Genomic DNA, 18,154 nt, shown 5'->3' with positions numbered 1-18,154 from the left:
TCTGTGCTGAGATGCCTTAACTTGCCCCTGCAGCACGAGTCTTTGTGAAGCCACTGGTGCTGTTCTGTCCCCCCGAGCACTATGAAACACTGGTGTCCCCCATTCTTGGACCTCTGTTCACCTACCTGCACATGGTAAGGGAGGCAGGAATGCTGCATTTGGTCAGCAGCCCCTGTGTTGACTCGGGGGACCCTCCCAGCAGTGTCTGTCATTGCTCTGGGAGGGGTGAGCAACCCCCAGGAGACTAACCTGATCTGATGATGGCCTGCAGAGCGGCTACAAGTGCAGGTTGCGGGGCTGGGGGAGGGGCTAAGGGTAGTGTTTTCCCTTCTCTGGAATTAAGTAGCTAAACCAGCTGGGTAACAAGCAGATGTATCCAGGGATTCCAAGTGCTATTGGTGCTTGTGATGCTGCTCTTACCCTGAGTGTAGGAAGAGGTGACAGAATGCATGTAAGGGTCGTAACGAGGCTCTTTGGGCACCAGGAGTCATCCTGGCCAGGTGCAGTCCTAAAGTGGGCCCTGGATCGTGGGAGTCCAGTCTGCTCTTCTCATCCAGTGCCTCCTTTGTGTTTTCTCAGAGACTTTCCCAGAAATGGCAAATCATCAACCAGAGGAGCCTCCTGTGGTAAGGAATACCCTCTCCTGCTTGGAGCCAACAGCTGGGTTTAGGTGGGGAAAGGTAGGGGCTGCAGGGATGCTGTTTTCCTGGCTTAACTGTACCCATTGCTAGCCTCGGTGCTGGATGGCATGTCTGCACAAGCTGTGGCAGATTTTTCACAGGAGACACTTTCACCTTATTCCCTTGGGATTTTGACCCTGTACCGTCTATCCAAGCAGACCGGGCCACGAGTGATAATATCCCACATGGCTCACTGTTGTCCAGTCCCAACATTGACATAGAAACTGCACCCATTTGAAGCCAGGAGAATCCATCCAGTGGGCAGAGTCAGTCTGGCCAGGGTTACTGCTTTTCTTCATTCTCCCTTGGCACTTGGCCCCCGGTCTCTGCAGTGGAGAAGAGGAAGCTGCGGATGAGAATCCAGAGTCGCAGGAGATGCTAGAGGAGCAGTTGGTGAGGATGCTAACCCGCGAAGTCATGGATCTGATCAGTGAGTGGCACGTGGGACCCAGGGCGGAGAGAAGCATTCTCTGGAAAACAGAGCTGGTCACTCAACCAGCCCTAGGAAGGCCCCAACTGATTAAGAAAAAATGTATAGAAATGCTGATATTAATTAACTGGACAGAAGCTAGGTGGGCCTTAAGTCAATTTAATGATGTTTTATGAATTCTGAACTGCATTAGGCCAAGGCCAGTATATAGACCAGGAATAGGTTTCAAATGGCAGGAAGAAGTTGGAATAGGGAACATTTTAAGGCTTGAACATGAAAGCAGTTTTTTGTTTTTGAATGAAGTAGATGGAACTTGGTCACAGTAGACCAAGGAGACATGAGACATTTGCTCCTGTCAGGAATTTCTTTTACCCCATCCCACCTCATTCCCCTCTTCAGTCACCTCTGCCTTCACCCTGTTCATTGAAGAGCGACTAGAAGAATTTGGGATCGGTTGGTCGGAGGTGGCGGTTGTTGGTGGCCATGGCTAGGCCCTCCCTCATCCAGTAACCTGGCTCTCTTGCCTTAGCTGTGTGCTGTGTTTCCAAGAAAGGAGCTGACCACAGTGCCGCCACTCCCGCAGATGGAGACGGTGAGTGAGCCTCCAGCATAGCCTTTAGCTGTCTGCATTGAGACACCCAGTGATGTTCCCTGTGAACCACGACAGTTGCTGGCGAGGGTGAGACGGCCTCTGTCCTGCAGTCCTATGTGTGGCCTCCTTGCTGTGTCCCCCACACGTGTCCCACTCCACGCCTTGTCCCTGCTGTACCCTCGAGCAGGGTTTGCCCACACCATATACATGCTTGTTCCCTTGCTCCAGTCAGGTCTCTGCTCAAATGTCACTTCTTCCAAGAGGTCTCCCAAGAGCCAATTATCAAAATCAGTGCTCCTTACCACTCTTCGATGTTCCTCTGCTTTATTTTTCTGCATTCATGTCTTCCCTCGCTAGATCTGGGAGCAGACTTGATCCTGTTCCTTTTGTGTCACCAGGAACTGAATCAGTTCTTGTCACAGTGGGTGCTCACATGTTTACATCTCCAGGTCCCCGGTACTGGCAGCTTTACAGTCACGGCCCAGCAGCTCCTGTGCCTCCCATGTGCACAGCTTGCCACGTCTCTGGGTTTACCACAGGCAGCACAGGCTTGGGTTTTGGTTTTCCTTCCGGGGAATGGAGGGAGGTTGGTACTAGTGCTATTCAGCCTCTGGTCAGCCCAGAGCTTCTGTCAGAACTGTTTGTTCCCTGTTCTAAAAGAATGGGGCTGACCGCTGCCTTCTATGCTTACAGATGATGAGATGATGTCCTCAGAGGTGACCCCCTCAGCTACAGCAGAGCTCACAGACCTGGGCAAATGTCTGATGAAGCATGAGGTGAGTGGAGAGGGAGGGGATGTCTTGGCTCCTGGTTGCGCCAGCGAGCCACCTTCTGTTTATCTCTGCGATGCCCATCAGAAGGTTTTTGATGAGAAAACAAAAAGCAAAGCTGACCTTGGCCAAGGCTTCCACTACAGGCATACTGTTCCAACCTTGCTGCCTGGCCTCCTGATGCCTGAGTTTTGTCTGTATCCCACACATTCATTTTCTTGGGAGTTGGTGTTTTTGTTTTGGTTTTTTTTGTGTGTGTATGTGCATTTTTGTTTGACTGCCTGGTAGGCAAAAATAGAGCAAGTAAGCACATTTGACTTTAGTGGCTGCTTTTGTCATCTTCCTGCTTGCCTGTTGAACCTCTAACTCATGATGAGCGAGAGCAGCTAGAGGAAGCTGTTCTTCCTTTCAATGTTCATCCTTTCTGTTCAGGATGTATGCACAGCACTGTTAATCACAGCCTTCAATTCCCTGGCCTGGAAGGATACTCTGTCTTGCCAGAGGACAACCACCCAGCTCTGCTGGCCTCTCCTCAAACAAGTAGGGTTCCTGCGTTCTTGTGGGGGTACGCCCGACCACTTGGAAGACCTGGGGTGCTGCAGCCTTAAGGGAGGCTTAGGTCTCTGAACACAGCTGTTTCCCCCAGGTGCTGTCTGGATCTCTGCTCGCTGACGCTGTCACATGGCTCTTCACCAGTGTGCTGAAAGGCCTGCAGACACATGGGCAGCACGATGGCTGCATGGCCTCCCTGGTCCACCTGGCCTTCCAGATATATGAGGCGCTGGTGAGTGGGGGACACGGGGGAGGAATGGCTGCAGCCTCATTGCTGTCAACCCTGAACCAAGGCATCTGCCAAATGGCTAATGCCACTCGAAAGGTGGGTGGGGCTGGGAATGGGAAGCGGTGGGTTTCAGATCTTCACCTACATCAGGGGAGTTTAATCCCTACTTCTCAGCGCCCCAGGTACCTAGAAATAAGGGCTGTAATGGAGCAAATCCCTGAGATTCAGAAGGACTCTCTGGACCAGTTTGATTGCAAGCTTTTGAACCCTTCCCTCCAGAAAGTGGCTGACAAGCGCCGGAAGGACCAATTTAAACGTCTCATTGCTGGCTGCATCGGGGTAGGTCACATGACTTCCCTCATGCTCCCTGCCCAGCTTGGGTGTCCATATGTGTACAGACCAATCAGAAGCCATCTTGTAGCCATGGGCCATGGTGGTGGGGTCATCTAACCTGTGACCCACAGACCAGCCTTAGTTCTTTCTCATTTGTTTTCCACAGAAACCCTTGGGAGAACAGTTCCGAAAAGAAGTTCACATTAAGAATCTTCCCTCCCTTTTCAAAAAGATAAAGCCAGTACTGGAGACAGAGGTGCTGGACAGCGAGGGGGGCAGCCTGGCCACCATCTTTGAACCTTGAATCAAGCTTTTGGGCATCCTTCCTCGGCCTTTATTGTCATCTCTTTTCCCCCCTCTGTAGCTAATGTAGGCTCTTCTTATACTGCCACCTCACTTCTCACCATTGTCAGCCTGGAGAGAGAATCCAGGTCTGAAGCTGGAGAGTGGACCCCATGCAGGGTCAGCAGTCATTCCACAGACAGACCAAGAAAGGGAGGTAGGGCACACACTGCACTGACTGGATGATGCAGGTAGCACCCATTCTACCTGGAGTTGGCTTTTCCAAGAAAAGCTAGAGCAGCCCTTCTCCCCAAACCCTCCTGCCCTACGCAGGCACATACCAGTGCAGGATGGCAACTAGGAGTGCTACACCATGATTGGTCAGCCGAACTGGCTTAGCCAAGCAGGCGAGGGCTCAGGCCTCCACTACTGTGCCAGAGTTATCTCCTGGACCACTGCAAGTGCCACTGAGCCTCTTGTCGCTGGGCTAACGGGAGCCCAGTCCCACCCACAGGGGCAGTGTCTGGTGCTAAGTGCTGAACCTTCATTTGGTCAGTTCCCTCAACTTTGAGTGACTCTGGCCACCCGATGGGATCCATGGCTAAACTCTGGGCACAGCATCAAGTCGGACCTGCAGGGTCCGGCCAGGCCGGGCAGTCTATAATGCTCTTTGCCCTCGGCTCACGTAGTCACTCCCACCCCCCGTGAATGACCCCTTGAGGGTTTCCCTGGCCTCAGGGTCGGCTCAGGCTCAAGAGCCACAGTACCCTATCTAGTGTCACATGAAACCATCATCATCCAAGAAAAATCTAGACCAATGAGGCAACATCTGTGACAAGTAGCTAGCAAAGCCACTGATCTCCTTTCTAGGACTAGCCGAGTCCAGGTGCCTTCAAAACTCTTACAGTCTTTCAGGTGCCTGCTCACTCCTCAAGGGCCATTTCCAAAAGAAAAGAAAATATGCCTTCCCATCACAATCCGTACTGTGAGTCCATTCTAGAGGTACCAGGACAGCAGAGGGGATGCAAACATGAGACCTGGCCCTGAGCCTCTAACTGGCCATTAGTTAGGCTTAACACATACAGAAACCAGAGTGTGCACCCATTGGCAGTGCAGGGACAGGCCTGTCTTTCATCAGGTGTATTGACAAGGTGGTCTCTGTGAGCTGAGAGCCAGGGTGGACTGAAGTGACAGGTGTAAAGCGATGCAAGCCACAGGCAGGGTACAAATGGGAAGAGGCAGAGCTGGGGAAATAGGACTTGGGAGTGCCATGTGGCTCTCTACCGCAGACTGGCCCCCACTCTCTCTTCTGCATGGTGCTCTAGGTTTCCACTGATTGCAAAGGTGACCTCAAAGAGTGTTCCCCCTCCAAGTTTCTAGCTGTGCCCACTCTGTCTTATTGGGGCTGTGGAGGGTGTAGTTGTATTTATTGTGTTGTAATATTTTTACATCCTGTGACTTCATGCTAGAAAATTTTCTATTGTTTATAGAACCTTTTTGTAGAAAACATTAACTCTAAAGCACATCTGCATGTCAGTAAAAAAAAAATCTCAATTTCATACAGAAAAGGCCCATCTGCCTTTTTCAAACAAGTCAAAACCTGCTCTGTGGTTGTGTCCCTATGAACACTCTGCTAAGGGAACCAGATGGGAAGGACTGTGACAGGAACCTGCACTGGCAAGATTTCAGAACCACTATGCCCATTAGAAAGGTGCTATGGTTCCTGATGTACACCCAGCAAGCAGCCTCTTGTATTCTTGGTGTCTTTGGCAAGGCTGCTAGGCCTGCTCCTAGCAAGATGTCCAAAAGGAACTGCTGCTGTTCTTTGTAAAAATGTCAACAGCAATATAACTTTAAGACTACTATGTGGATAATTCCACCTTTCTTTCCCCTTCCCTATTAACTCAGGAGTCGGGTGCAGTGGCAGGCTCACCCTGCTCCTTGAATCCTGTGGTTTTCTAATGGTTGGCTGAGCCCAGACACCACACTACTCATCTGACCCTGACCTTCCATGAGCGCTGAACCTCATGTCCTTTGTGAATCTGAACTCTCCCACCCATTAGTTTACTTCCCAAATGCCCACCAGTAGCTCGAGCTGAGCTGGGGGAAGGCTAGCAGCTGGGATCTGAATCTACCACCTGGGGGACAGTCATCACCTGCTGCTTCCCAGGGTCTGTATACTCAGGAAACCAGAATGAAGAACAGAGCCAGGACTCACACCCAGGCACTCCAGTATGGGATGTGGGCATCCCAAGCCACATCCAACAAATACCTATCCCTGAACCCAATGTTAGTCATTATAAAACTATAAACCCATTCCCAGTTAAGGTCCCATGATTTCAGACCAAACCTCAAGAAGTATGGTCTAAGAAACCTTTTGTTTGAACCTGAATTTATTTACATCTAAGCCTTACAAAGGCATAAATCTCATTTTGCGATACATTCAACAAAATGTATTGACTGAAAATAAAGCTGGAATTGTCCCAGAAAACTTGGGACCTCTGGTCATACTGGGTGTAGCAGTCCACAGGGGTCGCTCAGAACCTGCAGCTTGGCTCCCTGTCGACCAAGCAGCCATCACACTGCAGCTCCTGTGCAGGACTCAGTCCATCTGCACTGCATCGAGCTCATCTAAGAACCGCCGGCACTTCCCCATCAGAACCTTGATGGCTTCACTCACCAGCACATCTGGTGGCAGTACTCCTGAAGACTCAACAGAAACTGGGGACCAAAGAGATGCTTTGTAACTTCTTAGGACTCCCCCAGTACTTACCCAGCCCCCAGCAACTCCTACTCACAGATATAATGATCTCGAACCCGGGCAAGCCGTACAAGCTTCTTCAGTTTCTCATTGCGAAAGCTTTCCCTGCTGAAGGTGTCCAGCCGGGGGTTGGCAACTCTGGCCACCTTCTTGCCTAATAAAAAGTTGTGTATACTTACATCTCAAAGCCCCATCTACTTTCACAGAAATCACACCCTGAGTCCTGACCTGAACAGCGCCCTAAATACCATACCTTGGACTTCCTGTACCTCAATCACACCTGGTGAGAAGCAGCGGCTCAGCTCCTCAGCAGCTTCCCCTTCTACGGGCTCCAGCAGGGTGATGTCTGGCAGGAGCCTGTAACTGGCTGTGGTCACCGGTGAGAACTTGGCATGGTCCTTGCCTTAGGGGCGGGTGAGGGTGAGGAGGGTCAGATCAGGAGGTCACTGCAGCAGGAGTGCGAGCCCATTGTCCATCTGCCTGTCCACCCTTCCCTGCAGCAATAACCTATATATCCAGTGCTCAAGACAGACAGCCCGGGCGGGGGCTCTTACCAATGCCCTTGACACAGTGCAGGAGTACATCGATCTCTTGGCCAGGTCGCAGCAGGGTAATGAGGATGTCATCATCCACTGGCCGGATGGTGCCTTCCGGAAAGAGGTCAGCCTGGTTCCCCAAGGGCACCCACGTCATGTGCCTGGTGTAAACTGGAAAGAAACAAGTTGGAGAGCATCAGCCACAGGCCAGACAGCCACCAAGCCACAGCAGGCTTTCCTCCTTACTGCCTACTGACCCTTGTGGTTGACATAGAGTTCGTTGGGGTCGGAGGAATCCTTAGCAGCCTTGGGGTTCCAAGTGCATCGCACCTGCAGCCGAAACTGCAGAGTGTCGATCTCAGTGCCTTCCTCGTCTCCTGCAGAGGGAAGGAGCAGCTCTGGCCACAGCAGGGACAGCAGTGCCATGCACCGTGCACCTCTCACCCTACCCACCAATCTAGGTAGGCCAGGGCACATACATATGTTTGCCAGCTGTGCCCAAAACTCACGCAAGACCACACACAAGTCATCCCAGGACTCAAACCCAGGCTGCTCCTTCCAGAATCGACTCCAGGAAAATAGCTGTTCCACTTGTCCCCACATGTCATCTCTCTGGTCCTCACCTTGGTTCCGGTATTCAAAAAGGCGAGGATCAGCACGAATGGGAATGAGGCCCAGGCGATGAGCAAGGATCTCATCCTGCATGATGGATGTGTTGTTGTACACCAGGACCTTCTCCACAGCCATGGTGGGCACCTGCTCCAAGAGACAGAATCTACCTGCTCAACAGCCCCATGGGTTCCTCACTGCCTCACACAGCTCCCCAGAGAATGCTTAAGGAAAAGTTTACAAAGAAGAAGAAGAAAAAAAAAAAAAAAAACTTTGCAAAACCTCAGCAGGAAAAAGAGGGCAACTTGAGATAGCCACAGGTGGAGGTGATGGTCCTGGTCACAGCTCCTGCCTAGTACCTCAGCCAACAGAATCCGGCGGAAAGCATTGGCAATGGCTGCATCAATTCCCACCATGTCAAACTCCAGTGAGTTTTCATCCATGTGCACCACATCCACACGGAAATTCTAGAGGGAAAGCAGAAACAAGGAAATGAAGGACACTCTTACTGGGAGTTCTCCACAACCCCATACTCAGTATTAACAGCCTCTCTTACCCAAAACCCTCTCTACCCACAAAACCCTCAGCAGGCGTTTTCTTCTATTTGGGGGGGGAGACTTCTTGGAAAGTGTCCCTGGTTTTGTGTTCCCACTATGCAGTATGCCTTCTGCCAGAAGCTGATGTTTTATGAAAGAACAGAAACTTCCAGTGAGTGTGGTCCTGCTGACAGTCCCCAGGCCTTTTCTTACCTCACACCCGTTGCATTTGGCATTGGATTATTGATCATTTAAAACCCTCCATTGTCTCTAGATTGGCAGCAAATCAGAATTATTGAACTATCAAAACCACTTGAGCAAGATTCCTGGAGCATGCCCCATGTTGGAGACCTGGGATAGGTGGGAGGCTGGGTGGGGCTTTTCCCTTTATCTTCCCCCTTATCCCAGGTACAGAAAAAAATAATGTGGAAACAATGGTCTTACCCACTTTCCTGTAGCCCTTGACCCTTTGTGCCCTAATCAACTATGTAAAGATTATCAAAATTAATAAATAAATAAAACCTTCCATGCTCAAGTTCCTTGGTTTCTGAGAACTAACCCTGCCTGCCATATCTGCTTCCACCCACAGCCTCAGTGTTCTTGTCTCTCCCAAGTGACCTCAACCACACTCCTGGTTTCTCGCAAGCACTATGCACAACCCCCTTCTGCTTTCACTTCAGTCTGGTGGCCTCCCGGCCCCACCAAAGCTCAGGGTGCCAAATGGATCTTCCTTTCAGACAATCTGTAAATGACACCACTATCCATAAAATCCGTTTCCCTGACAGAAGGCCCTGTCGGCCTTACCAAGGCACTGGCCAGTGTCTACCCACCTACCTTGCTCCCTAGCCATCATCATCCTGTTCCCCTACACCATCCAACAGACCATGGTTCTCCAACATTAAGGCTCCAAATCTGACCGGGTCTGCTCAAGAACCTTCTAGAACTCTAGATCACCCATGCTACCTACCATGCACTCCAAATGTGCCTTCCACTCAGGCCACTGTAACGTAACAATAATGAACTGCACATTCCAGAAGCAGGCCCCTCTGCAGCCTTCCACTACCGTTCAAGGCTCGGCTGGGAGACCACGTGCTTTACGACACCTTAAAAATGTCTGCCCCTTTCGCAGTCCTGCCCCAGCACCGCCCGTCCTTGTGTCTCTCAAACACCTCTGGCACATTCCTAGAATCCTCTGCAGATACGCGCTATCCCCCCAGCATGGCTAAGATCTTCATGTCAGCACGAGGTAGAAGCCCGGCAGGACCTGGCCCGAGCCCGCAGCGCCCAGCCCATGCTCGCAGACTAGAGGAAACGGTCTGCCAGGCGAGCGAACCCCGAGAGGAGCCCCCGGCCCTCTCACCTTCTCGAAGCGTTCCTGATCCCAGGCGTCGTCATAGCCGTAATAGTTACCGGGGAAGTCAGTCGTGTGGACCTGAGGAGACACGGGTCCTTAGGTCCATGAACAGGCGGCGAGGCCAAGGCCGTCAGCACCGTAAGCCCAACCCGTCCCTCTCAATCTTCCTCCTGAGCTCCGGGCCACAAGCCTTACGTTGCGAACCCCGAACTCGCCTAGAAGCACGCGGCTCCGCATTTCTTCCACCGCCTGCGCCGCCGCCATTTTGGCTCTCCCACGGCGGCCTCACCGACGCGTGCGTTCCAGCAGCCTTTCTCCGTCTCCGTGGCAACGCGCCGCCTCCCGGAGCCTCACCTATCGCGAGAGCTCTGCCCCGCTCCCGGCCACGTCCGCAGCTTCCGGAAGTCAGTCTGGGCCAAACATCCGGGTGTCTTTTTTTTTTTTTGCCCCGTGAAGGTTCCTAGTGGTCGCGCTCCTCCGGCGCTCCGGACGTCTCTGCAGTCCTCCGGCCCGCTGCCCACTCTCCCTCGGTTCGCGGGGCCAGCGGCGCGGCTTTCCGCGACGGGAGCCCTCCAGGGACATGGCAGCCACGGCGGCGCCGGCCGGCGGCGCTCGAAACGGGACAGGCCCGGAATGGGCAGGGTTCGAAGAAAACATGCAGGTGATGATATCTCCCCCACTCCACCACACTCCCTAGGACCGACCCCCGTCCTGAAGCTTCTCCCTCAGGGCCTGAAGGTCCACTCCATCTGCAGGACGTTTGTCCCCTTTCCTACAAGCAGTGCTGGCCCCGGCGGCAGGGCTGGGCCCGAGGCGGGAGGTGGTGAGGGCTGCTGCGGGAGGCGCCGGCACTCGCTGGAAATACACTGTTGCAAAGACAGAAGCAAGGGGCCCTAGCACAGCTTTGCTTTGGGAAGGTACATGGAAATCAACTCGCAGGTTCCCCAGGCTGGAAAGGAGCGCCTGGAGTCTGCAGCCAGGGGCCAAGGGTTGGTTTCTGAGAGCAAAGAGGGGCTGAGTTGAGGAGCTGGCACAGGGAGCAGGAAGGTCCTGTGGTCTTCTCCAGGGCAGGGGATCGGCCGTGATCGACATGGAGAACATGGATGACACTTCGGGCTCCAGCTTTGAGGACATGGGCGAGCTGCATCAGCGCCTGCGCGAGGAAGAAGTGGACGCCGATGCGGCTGCCGCGGAGGAAGAAGAGGGCGAGTTCCTGGGCATGAAGGGCTTTAAGGGACAGCTGAGTCGGCAGGTGGCTGACCAGGTAAGCCAGCTTGAACCCTCAGCGGGGGCAGCCCCTGTCTCTGGAGCAGTCACCTCAGGCTGCCCTGGAGTGAGCCTCCTGGGGCAGGGGGGAGCCAGGAGCAGGAGTGGGACCAGGCACACCTGCTTCTCCGTCAGATGTGGCAGGCGGGGAAGAGACAAGCTTCCAGAGCATTCAGCCTGTATGCCAACATCGACATCCTGAGACCTTACTTCGACGTGGAGCCCGCCCAGGTGCGCAGCAGGTGCGAATCCTCCTAAGCCCCACTCGTTCCCGCAAACCATAACCAGACCCATGCCCTGCCATACCAGCATGGTAGCCTGGTGGCTAAAGTCCTTGCTTGAATGCACTAGGATCCCATATGGGCGCCGGTTCTAATCCCGGAAGCCACACTTGCCATCCAGCTCCCTGCCTGTGGCCTGGGAAAGCAGTCAAGGACAGCCCCATGCTTTGGGACCCTGCACCCACATGGGAGACCCAAAAGACTCTAGGCTCCTAACTTCGGATTGGCACAGCTCCAGCTGTTGCAGCTGCTTGGGGAGTGAATTAACAGATGGAAGATCTTTATTTCTGTTTCTCCTCCTCTATGTAAATCTGACTTTCCAATAAAAATAAAATAAATCTTTAAAAAGAAAAAAAGAGAAATATTTTTAAAAATAAAAAGGGTGCTCACCACTACCCTGGTGTAATCGGTAGGGGGCGCACTGGCTCCCTTGGTGCTGCCTTTCCTTGCTTTTCTCCCCACAGCTGCTGCAACTGAGGGCTGTCCTTCATGGAAGTACCTCTAGAGGCAAGGAAGTGGTTTCCTCTCAGCCTTTGTGACCCTTTTCTCCCTGTGTCATCCAGCATGTCCTCGGGGCCAGACCCCATCCCCTGGAGTTAGAGAGCCTTGCCCTCTGCAACCCCATAGCCTAGCGCTGCTTCAGCTGGCGTCTCTCCTCTCGCCTCTCAGGCTCCTGGAGTCCATGATCCCCATCAAGATGGTCAACTTCCCCCAGGTGAAGGGGAGAAGAGGGAGGGGGCGGTGGTCCTGGGGCAGAGGTGGGAGGCTGCTGCCAGGCCAAGCCTGGGAAGAGCGGAGCCAGTGGCCTGAATTAGTTGGTATGTTGACAGAAAATCGCTGGTGAACTCTATGGCCCTCTCATGCTCGTCTTCACACTGGTCGCCATCCTGCTCCATGGGATGAAGACATCTGACACCATCATTGTAAGCCTGACCTGGGACCTGGGGCAGAGGGTAGGCCCAGTGGGGGCTGAGGTGGCGGCGGTTGTCCACCAAGGTGGGGTTTGGGGTGAGGCAGAGGGGGCCCCTGTGAAGGAGGCAGGTGAAGCTGAGCTCACAGACCTTCCAGCATTCAGTGGAGTCTTTGCCCCACAGCGGGAGGGCACCCTCATGGGCACCGCCATTGGCACCTGCTTCGGCTACTGGCTGGGTGTCTCGTCTTTCATTTACTTCCTTGCCTACCTGTGCAACGCCCAGATCACCATGTTGCAGATGTTGGCACTGCTGGTAAGGAGTCAGCCACAGGGGTGGGTGAGGGTGATCTTAAAGTGGGAGGGTGGGGCAGTGAACCACTCATTCCCAGAGTTCCGCAAGGGCCCAAGGCCAGCCCCGCTGAGTGCGTGTCCTCCCTACCTTCTTGCCAGGGCTACGGCCTCTTCGGGCACTGCATTGTCCTGTTCATCACCTACAACATCCACCTGCATGCCCTTTTCTACCTCTTCTGGCTGCTGGTTGGGGGGCTGTCCACCCTGCGCATGGTAAGCTGGGACTTAGGCAAGGGGGACGGGAACAAGGAAGCCTGTCCAGAGCTTGCCCTCCTCCAGCAGGCTCTGAACAGGAGGGAAGGGCCCAGAGATGCTTCAGGTTGGAGGATGGTCTCCCCATGTCCCCTGGGGGAAGAGGCCCTCCAGGCTGTATTCCTATGGCCCTAGGTGGCAGTGTTGGTGTCCCGGACGGTGGGTCCCACCCAGCGGTTACTCCTCTGTGGCACCCTGGCAGCCCTGCACATGCTCTTCCTGCTGTATCTGCATTTTGCCTACCATAAGGTGGTGGAGGGTAAGTGGCCAGAGGGCCCAGAGCAAGACGGGGGCAGAGCAGTAAGGGCCCAGGCAGCAGGCCAGGCCCAGCCGACTCACGCTCATCTTCCATTCTTCTCGCAGGTATCCTGGACACACTGGAGGGCCCCAATGTCCCACCCATCCAGAGAGTCCCCAGGGACATCCCTGCCGCTCTGCCTACAGTCAAGCTTCCTGTTGCTGTGTTCAATGCCACAGCCAAGGCCGTGGCTGTGGCCCTGCAGTCACAGTGACCCTGACCGCAGTCCTTGGCCAGCCGCCTCTCCTCTGGACGTGGAGTGGAGGAAGATGAAAGGACGGCACCGATGACACGTGTCTCTTTGATGGGCTGTGCAGCTGCTGCTGAAGCCGGAGCTGCCCAAGTACCCCCTGACACCTGGCAGGGCTTCTGGAGGGCACAAGGCCGGGCACTTCTGGCCAGGACTGCCAGGCCATGCAGCCAGTGCATTAAGTGGGGCAGCCCCTCCGAGGCCCTCCCCACCCACTCCACCTCTCTCCTCAGTGCTCCCACTTTGTTCTGCTAAATATAGACTGGTAATTAAAACACTGATTAAAGTCCGGAACTGTGGCTGCCATTCCCACAGCCCTCCCTCTCACCCTACTTCCTGTACCTTTTCCCCTTCCCAGGCCGCACGTTCCCTTCTACGCACGCCGACTTAGGCAGGATGAAGGTGGGATAGGCCAGGTACGTAGAACATGGAGACAGAATCTACAATCTGGCCCCAAGGGCCAGGCAAGGGGGTGCCTGGTCCCCGCGCAGGAAGGCAGCTTCCAGTCCAAGAACTGTCACACCAACTCGACAGTGCACCGGTCTACCTCAACTCATAAACCATCTGGAAGAGCCAGTGGCACAGTGACAAATGGACAAAAACTTCCAGATCAAAGCTTCCTATGACCAGAAACCCCTGTGCATGGGCCATGGTGGGGCTCTTTTTCCAGCACAGCTCACACTTGAAGCCAAAGTTGGCTTGGCTAGGGTGGTACAAGAGGCAGCCCCCTTCAGTGCCCGTCTCTGCCCTCCCTGCCCTGTGGAGGATGCTGTTTGCTTCCAAAAGTCATTTCCACTTGGCAAGCAGGGGAGAGAGGTCTTGGGGCACAGGCTTGGTTTCCTGCATCCTGTGTCTGGGTGCAGGTGGTTCAGCCTCCAATCCAGCTCACTGCCAGTGCTGCTGGGGAGCTGCAGAGGACGGCTCAGGTACCTGGGTCCGGGTTCCTGGCTGCACCCTGGCCCAGCCCTTCCTGTTAGAATGAACTGCTGAGTGGGAGATCTGTCACTGCTTTTCATATCTTTTTAAAAAAAAAAAAATGTGCTTTTGACCTCTGCTGTCCTTACTATTGCTCAAAAAAATCCTCAGGGGCCCCGGATGTGACATCACAGTGCCTGCTGATGTAGGAATCCTGACTGTCCCACTGGGAGCCAGCTAATGGGCCTCAGCTCAGGAAGAAGAGGACGATGGCCCAAGTGCCTGGGCCTCTGCTGCCCACGTGGGAGGCCAGGCTAGGATTCCTGGCTCCTGACCTCTTCCTGGCCCAGCCCATGGCAGCGGGGGTGTTGAGAGCATGAACCAGCTGCTGGAAATCTATGACTCCTGTCATTCTACCTTTCAAAAAACAATACTGAGATTATCCCAGTAAGTATCCTGTATTTTCCCTGTGGTATACATGTGAGGGTGAGGCCCCTGCCACCAGAGCTGGTGGACAAAATCCTTGGGAAATGAACCTACGTCTGCCTCGCACGGTCCCCCCCACAGCTCCAGGTGGATTACCCTGGGCCCCTCTTTCCTTGTGCCCTGTGCATCGCACTAGGGATGAGGCCAACCCAGGAACAGCATCTACACGAGGCTCGTCTGCCCGCAGTACTCGATGGGGTTTCGTGTTCTGGCAGCTCGGATTGCCCAGCTCAGCGAGCCTGCCATGTTGGCCCCAGAGTGAGTGGGCAGGGAAGTCCTGGGGAATGGAATCACCGCGCAGCTGAGCACCTCCCGTCACAAGGGGGCGGGGCACGGCCAGAAGGGAAGGTTGAGGCTTTGGAAAGAATGGGAGTGTTCGAGATCCCCGGGCACGTGCCACCGGTCTGGACCTTAGAAATGAGTGACAATCGGAGGATGCGCCGGCAACATTTCCACACACCGTCTCCAGGTGACAGGCTTTAATCCCCGCGCGTCCTCAGTCCTCGGTGTCCAGCCCCGCTTCTCTCCACCTGCTGTGTGTCCCCAGACACTGGAAAGGTGTGTCCCGCCGCTCCCAAGCCCCTGTCGGATCCACGCGAGCCGCCCTAGGCCGCGCAGGGGCGGGGCGAGCGGCGGTGACGCGCCCGTTGCCATGGGAACCCGCCGCCCGCTCCGGCGCAGGGGCTGAGGCCGGAGCTGCCGCCGCCGCCGGCCTGCCCGCTCCCGGCTCCGGTGAGCCGCGGGCCCGGCCCCCGGGGCGGCAGGGGGAGCCAGGCCGGAGAGACGCCGGCAGCGGGCGCTGCCTCCGAGGGAGAACCCGTCCTTCTCGTCCCGAGCCGCCGCCACTGCCACTGCACCCGGCAGGGACGAGGACACGCGGGACCGCGCGCCTCCGCCCGCAGCCCAGACGCGGACAGCTCGGTCCGCTCCCGCCCGGGCGCCGCTCGGCCTCGGCCCGTCCGCGACCTCGGCGCCTCCGCAGCCCCGGCAGGCTCCGGCTCCGGCCCCGGCGCGCTCCTCTGCCTCCGCCCCCGCCGCCTCCGCGTCTGCCGCAGCCTCCGCCTCGCCCTCCCGCCCCGCTCCGGCCGCCACCGCAGCGGGGGACCGCGACCCAGGCCTCGTCCCGGGCTACGGCCTGGCCGCGGACACGATGCTGCCCAGCTCCATTCAGATATCGGGAGAACCTCTGTCGGGCGCCGAGGTGCGGGACATCTGCCGCGGCCTGCGCGACAACGCCGTGCGCCTGCTCTCACTGCGTGGCTGCCGCCTCTGTGACCGCGACTTTGGCCGCATCTGCCGGGCGCTGGCCGGAGCCACGTCCCTGGCGCAGCTCAACCTTAATCTGGGTGTCGTGTCCAGCCCCAGCCGCATCAAGCAGCTGGCAGAAGCGCTGAGGACCAACCGCTCCATCCAGTCCCTCTTGTGAGTGCGCCCTCTGGCCAGAGGGTCCCGAGCGCTGCCCGCTCCCCTCCGCCCACGCCTCCTGCCGCCTCTGGTTCCTCCACACACCCGCCTGCACCTGTCTTTCCTCCAGTCCACCTGCACACCACCCCTGCCCTGTGTCTCCCCACCCCGCCTGCACCCTGTCCGAGCACGTGCTTTGTCTCTGAGCTGTCCGCGTGGGAAATGCCCTCCAGTTACAGACGGGGCTCATCGCTGCAAATCTTTGCTCTCTTCCCCTCACTCCTGCAGCCTGCACGGAAGCCCCCTCACCGACGCGGGGCTGGCATTGCTGAACCCGGCCCTGGCCCTGCACCCGGCTTTAGTGGCTCTGGACCTAGGGGACTGCATGTTGGGTGATGAAGCCATCAACCTCATCTGTGGCCTGCTGCCCCCAGATGGAGCCAAGTCGGGTGAGCAGGGCTCTGCTCAGGGCCTGGGGGTGGAGAAGCAAGTGCTGCAGGGAGGGGGCGTGGCTTCCTCAGGGTCTGGAAGGGGAAAGCGGTGGCAAGGCTGGGACAGGCAGGGGAAGCAGGACTCCGAATGGACTCTGGAGCTCTGAGTGGCTTGGTGGGGTGTCCCCTAACTACTAGGAACACCCAAGAGACCTGGGGTGAGGGAGAAGCTTAACCCTCCCCATCTTGGCTTCTTGTGCTGCTGCCCAGGCCTCAAGGAGCTGACGCTGAGTGCCAACCCTGGCATCACCCCTAAGGGCTGGAGCCGCCTCGCCATTGCCGTGGCCCACAGCTCCCAGGTCCGCGTCCTCAATCTGGACTACAACCCCCTGGGTGAGGCTCAAAACTTAAGCATTCACCCTGCCCTGCGTTTCTACCATCCTAGGACGGTGTAATGCCATAGGAACCCCCCACCAGAGATGGGGGGAAGAGAATGGGAGCTCCCCAGGGGCCTAGGAGGTAACAAAAGACCATCCAGGTGGATCTATGCTGCTTCTGTCACCATGGCTGGGCAGGCCTTTGTCCCCCTAACTTCCCAGTGACAGAGCCGCCCTCCAGGCTGGGATAGGGCCTGAAGGTTTTAGGGCACTGGGAAAGCTACCCAGGAATGCTAAGAGGCATGCTACCTCCACAGGTGACCATGTGGCAGGGATGCTAGCTGTGGCCGTGGCTTCTAGCCGCACCCTGGAGGTGCTAGACTTGGAGGGCACAGGGCTTACCAATCAATCAGCTCAGGTAAGAAGGTTCCTGTCCCTGGGAGGACCCGGAAGGGACCATGCACACCGCCCCCCATGGTTGCTAGGGGTTTAGATTGGCCTTAACCGTGGTCATCCTTTCCCATTGTCTCACTCACCCCAGACCTTGCTGGACATGGTAGAAAATTACCCGACGGCTTTGCGGAGCCTGGTGTTGGCAGAGAACAGCATCAGTCCCGAGCTCCAGCAGCAGATCTGTGATCTCCTCTCCGAGGGCGAGGAAGAGGAGGAGGTGGCAGGAGGGACTGGCGACACCCAGGAATGGGAGAAAGGACGGGAGCCTGCTGCTGCCCGCCATCAGGGCAGCAGCTCCTGGAGGTGCCCCAGCGGTAAACAGCCAGAGGGTTTGGCCAAAGCCCAGGCCTGGGAGGAAGGGTGGCAGTGGGGAAACGAGGCCAGCGCCCACCCACTTGCGGTCCCCACGAGTGGAGTCTTACTACGCCTCTGCCCGCCCACAGATCCCAGCTCTCAGATGGTGCTCATGACGTCAGGACTAGGGGACAGTCTGTTGGCGGAGACTGAGATGTGACATTCCACTTCAGCTTCTACGCACTGTTAACATTTGTCTGTGTGTCCCCAACACCTCACCCTGGATCACAGGGCCAGGCCCTTGGGGAAGGGGCGCCCAGGGCTCTGGCAGCTCTTGGCAGTGTGTGTGTGTGTGTTTATGGGGGGGAGGGCGGCTCTGGAAGCTGTGACTGCACGACAGCCCTGGAGGAGGGAGCACACTAGAACCCAGGGCAATGCCTCTGGACTTGTCAGCAGCTCTGGCTGCAACCCGCTGGCTCGGAAGAGATTTTATGAACTTTACAACCTGGCTGACTGTGG

The 18,154-nt window shown here is 56.0% G+C and overlaps 4 protein-coding genes across 4 annotated transcripts in view; 3 read left to right on the top strand and 1 right to left on the bottom strand.

Annotated features, from left to right (window-relative positions):
* The window catches only part of XPO5 (exportin 5), a 40,591-nt gene extending 36,680 nt beyond the window's left edge, over positions 1 to 3,911 (top strand). The window contains exons 24-32 of the mRNA XM_040983441.1: positions 37 to 134; positions 580 to 626; positions 1,013 to 1,110; positions 1,640 to 1,702; positions 2,396 to 2,478; positions 2,905 to 3,012; positions 3,119 to 3,256; positions 3,428 to 3,592; positions 3,753 to 3,911. Of these exons, the coding sequence (XP_040839375.1) occupies positions 37 to 134; positions 580 to 626; positions 1,013 to 1,110; positions 1,640 to 1,702; positions 2,396 to 2,478; positions 2,905 to 3,012; positions 3,119 to 3,256; positions 3,428 to 3,592; positions 3,753 to 3,890 (938 nt within the window). The 3' untranslated portion in view covers positions 3,891 to 3,911. The remainder of the gene's footprint in view (positions 1 to 36; positions 135 to 579; positions 627 to 1,012; positions 1,111 to 1,639; positions 1,703 to 2,395; positions 2,479 to 2,904; positions 3,013 to 3,118; positions 3,257 to 3,427; positions 3,593 to 3,752) is intronic.
* Positions 3,912 to 5,454: 1,543 nt separating this feature from the next.
* On the bottom strand, positions 5,455 to 9,964 carry POLR1C (RNA polymerase I and III subunit C). The gene is made up of 9 exons (XM_040983442.1): positions 9,860 to 9,964; positions 9,671 to 9,742; positions 8,134 to 8,241; positions 7,789 to 7,921; positions 7,423 to 7,542; positions 7,184 to 7,336; positions 6,883 to 7,032; positions 6,667 to 6,783; positions 5,455 to 6,589 (listed from the first exon to the last, which is right to left on the bottom strand). Exons 1-9 carry the CDS (start codon positions 9,926 to 9,928, stop codon positions 6,471 to 6,473), a joined length of 1,041 nt encoding a protein of 346 aa, XP_040839376.1. The 5' UTR covers positions 9,929 to 9,964; the 3' UTR covers positions 5,455 to 6,470.
* A 125-nt stretch (positions 9,965 to 10,089) lies between these two features.
* Positions 10,090 to 13,556, top strand: YIPF3 (Yip1 domain family member 3). The gene is made up of 9 exons (XM_040983440.1): positions 10,090 to 10,325; positions 10,731 to 10,928; positions 11,066 to 11,172; positions 11,881 to 11,926; positions 12,042 to 12,134; positions 12,306 to 12,437; positions 12,575 to 12,688; positions 12,863 to 12,986; positions 13,091 to 13,556. Exons 1-9 carry the CDS (start codon positions 10,245 to 10,247, stop codon positions 13,237 to 13,239), a joined length of 1,044 nt encoding a protein of 347 aa, XP_040839374.1. The 5' UTR covers positions 10,090 to 10,244; the 3' UTR covers positions 13,240 to 13,556.
* Positions 13,557 to 15,808: 2,252 nt separating this feature from the next.
* Positions 15,809 to 18,101, top strand: LRRC73 (leucine rich repeat containing 73). The gene is made up of 6 exons (XM_040982983.1): positions 15,809 to 16,098; positions 16,369 to 16,529; positions 16,782 to 16,904; positions 17,206 to 17,306; positions 17,430 to 17,655; positions 17,785 to 18,101. Exons 1-6 carry the CDS (start codon positions 15,827 to 15,829, stop codon positions 17,853 to 17,855), a joined length of 954 nt encoding a protein of 317 aa, XP_040838917.1. The 5' UTR covers positions 15,809 to 15,826; the 3' UTR covers positions 17,856 to 18,101.
* The last annotated feature ends 53 nt before the right edge of the window (positions 18,102 to 18,154 follow it).

This window comes from Ochotona curzoniae, unplaced genomic scaffold (genome assembly GCF_017591425.1).
Source record: "Ochotona curzoniae isolate NIBS_2020 unplaced genomic scaffold, NIBS_Ocur_1.0 contig_3819, whole genome shotgun sequence".
Classification (NCBI taxonomy): domain Eukaryota; kingdom Metazoa; phylum Chordata; class Mammalia; order Lagomorpha; family Ochotonidae; genus Ochotona; species Ochotona curzoniae.
The sequence above is the reverse complement of the archived record's forward strand: the minus strand, read 5'-3'. Positions and strand labels throughout refer to the sequence as shown.